Raw genomic sequence first — 10,021 nt, forward strand, 5'->3', positions numbered from 1 at the left:
AGCACAAATCTTCATTAAAAGCACATTTTTTTCCAAGAAAAGCAATACAGGATATAAAAAAATGAGGCAAAATGACATTAGAGTGCCACTCAAATCTACTGACTGTTGCAGAAGGAAGTTTGGACTTTTTTGATGGTTTGAACCCCCAGTTCTGCAAAAAAAAGTAGCTACTCTTGACCTCTAAGTACTCCTTATGAAATCAATGTAACTACAAATGAAATTTAAATGAAACGCTGGTATAAATTTTCGCAGACCCCAGACCTCATAGTGCAGAAGTGATGGCTGGTGAGTGCTCTACTGTGAGGCACAGCATTTAGCAGAGGGAATCCAAGAGATTCTCTGTGAAGGCTGCTGGTTTTACCTTCAAAGAGCTGTCTCCCTGCTCTGCATGAGGGATGGGGCTGGAGGCAAGCCCCACACCTTCCCTGACCACTGCCCCAGGAGACACCCTCAGACAAGGTGTTCCCACTGACAGAACTGGGGCAGGCACCGCATGTCCAGACACTCACTGGGGTAATTGCAATGCAGCTCAGGGCATGGTCCAGAAGAAATGCTTGTCTCACCATGGTGCCTGGTTGAGGTTTGTTTATGTGACATCCTGCAGTGCAGACTTTTTTGTTTCAGGCAGGTGGTGTGAAGGAGAATTGTTCTGTTGAGCCTTTACCTGTCTCATGCATTCTAATAAATGGAGGATGCTGGTTTGGAAGTTTGCTGCCACCTTAAGGTAGAAACTATAATATCCCTGGCATCTAAACTTAGAGAAAACCAGTGTAAAATAGCAGGGATGTCCTCTGGGAGACGCTTGTGGGGTCACTGTGGGGGCACCACAAGGGGAGCTGAGGCTCCTGCAGGATGAGGGGGCTGCAGTACTCTGAACAGGTATAACATCTCTCTGCTTTCTTGCAGGGATTTGTTCCTTTTCTGGTGAGTGCCACAGCTGGGACAACAGTGTATGGGGCATTTGATCCTCTCATAGCTATTGCAGACATCTGCAAGAAATACAAAATCTGGATGCATGTGGATGTAAGTTCGATCACACATGGAGGGCTGGATTACAAGGTGTATTAGCATTAACTTATTCATTTTGAAGGGTATAATCTTGTACAAAACCCATTGTATTTAGTTCCTGAAATTAAGTCTTAACATCCAAGCACTGACTTCCCACTCCTCTGAAAGGCTTAGGTCAGAGGGATATTTTGGGAGCTGTGACTGTAGTTGTACTTGTAGCAACTGGGGCATTTAAGATGACCTAGTTTGAGTGCTTTTGGCTTTCAGCTTTATCTTAAAATGCCATTAGTAAAGAAATACATAAGAAGCGTACTGAGTACTGGCTCAGCTTCCGCAGCAGCTGCAAAATAAATACATAAGGAAAAGGCTACATTTGTCTGGAATAAAGTACTGCAAATTGCTGATCAGGTTAATGCAAGTGCTAGGGAAATTTATCAGATTGGCTTCTTAGCTTTATCCAGACTCTTGCCAAGAAATGTTTCTGAAGGATCATCTTTCAGCCCTCGAAAATCTTCTATGTCATTTTTGCAAGTCCTTTCTCCAAAAACGCTTGGTAATTGACTTCCCATAGATTTTGGAGTCTTGATTTTGCATTACTGTGTCAGCCAAAATCAGTATAATTCAAAGGAACAATTTGTATTTACCTTAAATACTTCTCAGTCACATGAAATGCCTGCTTGTACCAGATCTCTGTGAGGAAAGCAAATGAGTAGAGGGCAAGCAGTAATGGGTCCAAAATATGATGAAAATCCCCCAGAGCAGCTGAGATCTCAGCCTGGTTTGTTACTACAAGAGAAAAGGCAGCTGACCCAGGAGCAGCTCTGCAAGTAGTTAATTACAGCATGGGCAACCCGATGTGCTGGTGTCAGAGGGGCAAGTGAGGGGTTTGCAGATGGTAAGGGTGGGCACCTGGATTAGGGGCTATTAACCGCTGCTTCTAAGATACTGGAAGAAAATTGTTAGCACAGCTCATGCCTCAGGCTCCATCTGCTTGGTCATTTTGGAATGTGCCACATAAGCAAGATAAAAAGGGTCCCAAACTGATGGGAATGCACAGATGTCATCACAGAGGAAAGCAGAGCTCTCATTAAGAAAATGTGTCTTGCCTTCCAGGGAGCATGGGGTGGTGGGCTCCTGATGTCAAGGAAACACAAATGGAAGTTAAATGGCATCGAAAGGTATGATTTATTAGTATTAATAAAAGACATTCATTAAATGCATTTTAACATACTTATGATTACCATAGCAATGCCTGTAAAAATTAAGGATCAATGTTATCTCCAAGATACAGTAGGGAGAAATCACATAAACTGTCCTTCCAGTTGCAGCAGTATTGCTGATTGCCTTTGTGCTACAGTATTGTGGCAATTCGTCTTGGAGTATAAACAGCAGACATTCTGTGCTTGTTTCTCTGTTCTTCCACCATACATTCAGAGGTCCAGAGTAGTTTCTGCAGTGTTCTTTGATTCAGCATCCAACATGAATTAGCAATTTCATTTTAAGAAATGAATCTTGTAGGTCTTGTACGCCGAGGTTTTAAGTATAAAACATGGATGGACCTGCAGTTAGGACATGTCCTGCTCTGTCACTTCCGGAGAGAATAGCCCTCTCCAGACTGTGTTATTGATGTCTTCTCAGTAAATCTGTGCCTGGATATATACATGACTGTAGTCCTGAGCTCATAAATATTGCCAATAATGCAGATGAACGTAAGTGATGCTAGTCCAGGCTGGAAGGACTGAGCTTAAAGTTAAAAACAGCTGGTTACTCAGAATCATTTTGTTAAGCCGTGGAAATCCTTTCCATAGGATGTTAAGATTTATCTACATTCAAGGAAAGACAAAGACTGTTCAGGGTTTCTGTGAGCCATGAACGAGGGAAGCTCAGAAAGTATTTTGAGAAAGTTCATAGGTGCTTGCCCTGTTTTGAATTCTTCCCAGTCACCTATTTAGTCCACTTTCCAGAGGCAGTACACTTGGCTAGGTGGAGTCACTCTCATTTCTGTATTTCCTGAAGTTCATGATGTTTGAGAGTAAATCATTACTCCCTTCCTCCTTCTTTGTCACTAAATCAAATTTCTGTTCCTTGCCGATTAAAATTACAAACAACTTCCTCATCCTGATCCTGGAGTTTAGGAAGATACCTTGATGATTCAGCTCTTTTCTCATGCATCTCTCATGCAAAATTTGGAAAGCAGCCAACGATTTTATAAATTTGATTTAGTTAAGACTGCCTACAGCACTCCAGACTTACATACCATACATTAAAGGGACATATATCCAAATATCCAGTAAGTTAGCAGAATCTGCCTTGTTGCCTGTGATGGCAGAGTATGAAACAAAGTGTTTGCCTCCCAAATTGCTGCCCAAATTGTGCTGGAATAAGTTCAGGTTAAATTTACTTTGGAGCATTTTCCACATAGTATGCTTTAGATCCAGAACTCCACTGAATTTTATTGAGTGCTTTGATAAGCACGATCTCAATATATTTGGCAGTGAATTAAGGAAATTTGTTATTTTGAATGCTGTTCCTTTGCTTGCTGGACACAGCAACTCATTTCAGTTTGTCCAGATCTTAAGTGTAGGAACCTTTAGAGCAGGCCTTTTATGGACCTTTCTGTTTCATGGTAGATAATGGAGTCATCACAGGTCTGAGTAGAAGAGAACTGAAGCTGTTAGGAAAGGGAACATTTACTGCAGCACACTGTGCTCTGAGTATTCACATCCTTCTGGTAACAGTCCAGCAGAAATACTCCTGTCACAGCCAGGACGAGTTGCAGGACTGTCCTTACCATGCCCTCCAGTCCTCTATGGCAGATATCAAGGTGCTCGAAGGCGCCCTGAAGGAAGCACAAGCCCCCAGTATGGAGAAGATAGGTCTGGCCAACATCAGGAGTTCCAGTTTGGTGTCCCCCATCCAGAGGCTCAGGCAGGGGTTGACAGCTACAGGTGAGAAAAGCATGTGTGCAGTGAGTGAGTGCTCCCATAGAGAGTCTGGGCATCCTTCTGGGGGCTGTGGCTGGTCAGTGATTGCATCAGTCTGTATTTAGTGATGGCTCAGGACCAAATTCTTCCAGTCGTGAATCTCTCCTGTCATCCATTTGAAATCTCTAAAGGAAAAATACTCCTTTTTTTCCTATCCTTGACCCACAGCCAAAAAATCACGTAGGTTCTTGGTGCTCTGTTATTTGGGCAAACATGAGATGCTTTTGGAAAACATCTGTGGATTCCTGTAGATTTTTTTACTTCGCTGTTTGTCTTGGTCAGCAATTTCTTCAAACACATACTGATGACAGAAGCCCAAAATAACTGATAACAAATGAAAAATGTTGGATTTTTATTTTACATAATTAATTATTTTTCTGTGTGCAATTGGTATGTAATTAGGTAAATAAGTGACCATAATTCACATCTGGCTGTTGTCAGTAAGTAATCCTTTTTCTTGAGAAAATGCATACCATTATTGTTACTTAGAGGTCTCTTAAAGAATTTCTGTCTGATTTTGCATAGGCACAAATGAAATTAAAAAGTATCATATCAAGGGAAATTCATAGACCTGAGTGGATGTTTGGAATCGTTAGCTTTGGTGTTGTAATCAGATGACTGAGCTGATTAAAAGCTGCCAAATACTCAAAAAACCAAGCCAAGTGGCCAGATGTTGCCTGTTCCCTACAGATTTTGCATCAGGCACTTGCACAGTCCCATTTAAATAGCAAAGAAGAAAGCACAGAAGTACTGCCTGATGTCCATGTGAATTTTGAATTTGCTTGCCTTAAAGGAGTAGAAGCAATTTGGCAGGAGGTACATAAACCTGTAGCACTGTCTCCAAGTCCTGCAAAGGAAAACACTGCTAGATTCTAACACGCTCACCTCTGTTCACATCAGTGTTACCTGCAAGTATGTCCTGGGTCCTTTAAGTTTCCACATGCCTCAGTTGACTGATTTATGCCAAAAATACAAATTGCTGCACTAGATGAAATCACAAGCACTATGCATCCTTGACAGCTTGCCCAATAGGATACAAATATATACATTTATCAGCTAATTCATCTTATGTAACAATATTAATTAGAAAACAACCAGTCAAGCATAACACAAAATTAAAATAATAAACAACTGGACAACCTTCCATTCAGCCCTCACCACAGTCCCAACTGCCTCTTCTCTAGACCGTGTTGTGTCAGTTCTCTGTTTGTTCCCCAAACCTAAACTGACAGCAGTTTTTCCAACACATGTGTACTGAAGGGTGGCAGGATCAGACTCTTTTCTGGCAAGATGGGTCAGTTCCGTGCATATTATGGTAGCTGTGTGACTTGCTGTAGCCAAGCAAAAATTACGAAATTTTGCCACCATCAGAGCAAAAAGGAAAATTACTTGGGGCAAGGTTTTCCAGGTTACTCAGAGACTTAGTGATACCCAGAAGTATTTCAAGGAATTTTTAAAAATGCCTGTGTGAGCAAATTACTAAAATCTTGCTGAAACTGGAATCAGAGGGAGGGAGACCTGCTAGGTTGCCAGCTTCCTATCTGCGTCTTTAATTGACTGTGCAATTTTAGGATGTTCATCAGTCAAGTGGGTGTTTTTAGGAAGTTTGCCCTGTATTTGTAAAGTATATATGACTCCCCAGAAAGTTTAACACTGATTAAATTTAGTGGATAGAACAATTATCCTGTGGTAAATTGCCAGGATTGTCATCCAAAAGCCAACTGGAGTGGATTAGTCCCCTGTGAAGGCATTGCTTTCCTAATATCAGCCATGATTATTTTCATCTTTGCTTGCTCAGAAAAAGAAAAAAGTGAGTATTGCTACATGTTCGGTATTATTCTAACTATTTCTAAATGCCTCTGGGGTTTCATCACATAGTACAATGTCTGAGTTTCATGTGGTTTTCTGTCCCAGGGCTAACTCAGTGACCTGGAACCCTCACAAGATGATGGGCGTCCCACTGCAGTGTTCAGCCCTGCTGGTAAGAGAAGAGGTATGTCACACTATACGTGCTTCTCTGCTCCTTTCTGGCATTTTGCTTCTGAAAATCCTGGATATTTTCTTCATCACTGTGTCATAGCTAATATTTGCTAATGTGATGATTATAACAAGAACAGAGAAAAAACCTCTATTTGCATGCTTAGGCCGTGATTGCAAGAGGAATTAAAGCAGGGGTCTAGCAGAAATGAGGCAATCAGTGGCAATATCTCTACAGAGTTTTGTGACTTCCCATTCAAAATGTCCATGGTTAAGTTGTGGTTGCATAACTGTGTAACCCCACTAATTGCTGTGTAGCATAAGATGTAACTGCAGGCAAACTCTGGTCCTCTTGGGGTGAATGTCATGGTTTACACACAGCACAACATTTGGTTCAGAATCAAGGCATCATTACACTTTCTAGACTTTTATGATATTCCTGCCCAGCTTTGAGCTATATATCCACTTGGGGGCACATGGAAGTAAAAATGGAGCACTAAGTGCACTTGGAATAAAAAGTAGATGTTTCATTTAGCGCTAGAATTTGAGTTACCCTCCAAGCCTGTAATTTTCATATAACCATCAGTTACTGGGACAGCTGCCGTACAGCCACCACTTAATAGACCAGCTATCAAAAAGCTGGTTGCTGTTTTGCTAACAGCTGTACAACAGATTGTATACAAAGTGATTGCACTTAGGAAGAGAGAAACTGGCTTTTATTTGCCCTCTGGGTCAGTTCCCCAAGACAAATCCTGCCTGGCTGAAGTCAGTACCATCCTTGACTTCTAGTGAGAACAGATGGCTCAGATTAGGAGAAAGTCAATTTTTTTCCCCCCTCTCATTTTGCTATCTCAGTTTTGAGTTACACATAAAGATTAGACTTGATGATAAACAGCCATGTTATGATTCTTCTTGGATTGGAAATTGCCATTTTAGGCAACAGCCCTAAGGTATACCATAAACTTGGTTGAGATCTTAACTGGAGCCAGAATGTGGCTCTCTGCATTTTACTTTAAAAAGGAAACCTCATGCTTTCTTGAGCCAGGTTTCCTCACCTTGTTGGCTTCTGTCCCTCCCAAAAAGCTGCCTCTTAGAATGGTATGTTGCAGCCCAGAAATAGCTCTAGCTGGCTGTTTAAAGGCCATATGCTCTTCTGTCTCTTCAAAGCTTTCTTTACCACTTAAGCATCCAATCTGCAGCTGAGGGCTTTGCAGAAAAGAACTGTTCCTACAAAGAAAGAAAACAATAAAAATCAGAATTTTAGAGACCAAAGCAATTGAAAAGTGCTGTGATATTCTTTAGATTAGTCACCAATTGTCTTGGTCTGACTCAGAAAAGATACCTTCAAAGAAAAGGAGGAAAAGGAAGCAGAACAAAGAATAAAAGGCAAGATCCAAAAATGAAGTTAAGCATAAGAATGCTAAGAAGCACCATGTCCAGCTTTTTATGAAAAATGATTTGGATCTGGGAGTGGCTTACACATTGCTGGATCAGGTACCAAGGCATCTTGGGCACTGAAAGGCATTAGTCCATTGAGCAACTAAGTCTAGTTTTGTCTTTTTTTTTGATCTTCCTTTTGCACTTGGACATATTCAACTGAATTTGGGGTTTTGTAGTTTTTCACCCAAAGCAACCTTCAAAGCAGTAGTCAAATCTGTGCCAACATCACTGTGTTTGTGTCTTTGTGTCCATAAGGGACTGATGCAGAGTTGCAATCAAATGCATGCTTCCTACCTCTTTCAACAAGACAAGCACTATGACCTGTCTTACGACACGGGAGACAAGGCTTTGCAGTGTGGACGGCACGTTGATGTCTTCAAGCTATGGCTGATGTGGAGGGCAAAGGTAAGACAGCCTGCTGCGCATTTCTTTGTATTAAAATAATGCACACCAGATACACTTCCGGCAGAGGGGGTTCTGTAATCATAAATTTAAAAAATATCTGACCTGAATTTCACATATATAACAGGAAAGAAAGAACATTATTATTTTCTGAGGGTTTTATACTTTTAAAAATGGAGCTTCAAAGCAGCACACATGATTTTGAAACTTGAACTGTATGGCTTTGCATAGCATTTGCCTTGTGTAACTGCAGGCATAAATCATATACCTAGGAATGTTGTTACAAAGATTTCTGGAAATAAAAAGATGTTTTAATTATATTCAGAAATTACACATGGCAAATCAAGACTGGAATACCCAGTTTCATTGCATGCAGTAGATACGAAGTAATCTTTCGGAGGAGTAGAGCAAAACTCATCAAAAACTCTTCACTGGGAAATCTGTAAACACCAGCTCTAATGATTACTTTCTCTATATTGCTAAGTAAGTTCTTGCACGTATTTATCCAGTCTATTATGTCAGGTTGCCTAAGGTTGGTTCAGAGGAGATGACATCACTGTTTTCATTTCCAGAAAGCCTTAAAGATTCTCATGCTTCATTAAACCTCTGAGGAGGTGTGGGAGTCTGTAAAGGAGGATGCAATAGCTGGGGTCTGCAGAGTAGCAGGCAATTTTAGCCACGTCTCTTTTACTCCAAGCCTTTCTCCTGGGGCTACCTCTACTCTGTTTTGAAATGTCTATACCCAGAGGGATAATGACATGGGCTTTTAAGTCAGTTCTGCACTGCCAGAACAGATTTAGCAGGGACATGCATCCGTTACTCAGAGACATTTCTCCTAAAGCCTGTTTTTTCAATATGCCTTGTACTGTTTTTTCTCTTCTCACACTCTGCTTGTAATATTAACATTACAAAATAGGATGTGTGTTCCTTAAAGAGTTTATCTATTGCAGCTGTTTATTCCCCTTCCTCCCTCTTGAAGATGAATCCTTTGTTTGAGGCATCACAGTTGGTGATTGCAGGAACAATTATGATGTCACAGAGAGGATTATGACTTCTGCCAGAGAAGAAAAAGCAGGCTTTTCTGCAGCTCTTAAAAACACAGCTTCTGAGTTTATATGGTATCTGTTAGAAAAGAAGAGAGAAGAACACTACAGAGGCAGGGTAGTATCTAAACAAAGTGTGCATTTTCACAGGCGTCAGACTGGGCTCTAAAAGTGAATCTACCCATTCTGTGCTTGACTAAAAATAAAAAAAAATTGCTCTTGGAGAGGTCCCAGCTATCATTCCTGGAAGATTAAAATCCCCTATTCTGAAAATAGCAGGAGACTCCCCATGTCTGGAACTCAACACCTCCTGAAACCCCCCTCTGTGCCAGTCCAAGCTATCCAAAAACATCCCCTGCCTCTCTGCAAAATCTACCAAAGGCACCCTTTGTCACAGAGGTGCCATTCAGGTTCTCAGCAAAATATTCCTGAGAATCAAGCAAGTACCTGATGCTTATTTTGCAGAGTTGGCTATAGGAGTGTCAGTGGCAAGAGCTAGAGATAAATGAGCTCTGCTTATCAAAGTGCCCTTCACCACATAGAATCAGATCCTTAGCTGATCTCACAGAGACTTCTGAGTGGTGACTTGTGCTGATGTGTTGGCAAGTATTGCATGGTCCTTTTGCCCTTTTAATTCATAGAACAGATATTTACAAAACTTCTTTTCTTCATCTCTCTGTAAAGGGAACCACAGGATTTGAAGCACAAATTGATAAGTGCTTGGAACTTGCTGAATACCTATACAATAAAATAAAGAACAGAGAAGGGTATGAAATGGTGTTTGATGGAAAGGTATGTAGTGCAACTTCTTTTTCTCAGTCGGTCAACTGTGTTTTCTTCATTACCTCTTGTGATGCTACCAACAGGTCAAATCAAACAGCATGAGACAGAAAGCAGGGACCCTTTTAACAAAACCTGGTTTTGTGCCAGTTCCTCTCTTCCTCATAGAATGCAGGGAACAAGGACAGCTGTGCATAAGTGTTCAGTCTGCTCAGTTTAACCCTGCTGAAACAAAACACTGGTATCTCAGCCTAACACAACCCACAGAGGCACAATTAGAACCAGCTCTTACATAATAAAAACAAGTTGCAGTTTCGTAAGGCAGGGTCTGTTAGGAGTGAGAGGTACAGTGCCCCACACAGCTCTGAAAGGACAGATGTGCAGAGC

The 10,021-nt window shown here is 41.2% G+C and overlaps 1 protein-coding gene across 1 annotated transcript in view; it reads left to right on the top strand.

Annotated features, from left to right (window-relative positions):
* Positions 1–10,021, top strand: part of GAD2 (glutamate decarboxylase 2) — a 40,946-nt gene that overhangs the window by 26,310 nt on the left and 4,615 nt on the right. The window contains exons 8-12 of the mRNA XM_017741551.1: positions 907–1,023; positions 2,122–2,186; positions 5,907–5,985; positions 7,665–7,814; positions 9,539–9,646. Of these exons, the coding sequence (XP_017597040.1) occupies positions 907–1,023; positions 2,122–2,186; positions 5,907–5,985; positions 7,665–7,814; positions 9,539–9,646 (519 nt within the window). The remainder of the gene's footprint in view (positions 1–906; positions 1,024–2,121; positions 2,187–5,906; positions 5,986–7,664; positions 7,815–9,538; positions 9,647–10,021) is intronic.

This window comes from Corvus brachyrhynchos, unplaced genomic scaffold (genome assembly GCF_000691975.1).
Source record: "Corvus brachyrhynchos isolate BGI_N302 unplaced genomic scaffold, ASM69197v1 scaffold167, whole genome shotgun sequence".
Classification (NCBI taxonomy): domain Eukaryota; kingdom Metazoa; phylum Chordata; class Aves; order Passeriformes; family Corvidae; genus Corvus; species Corvus brachyrhynchos.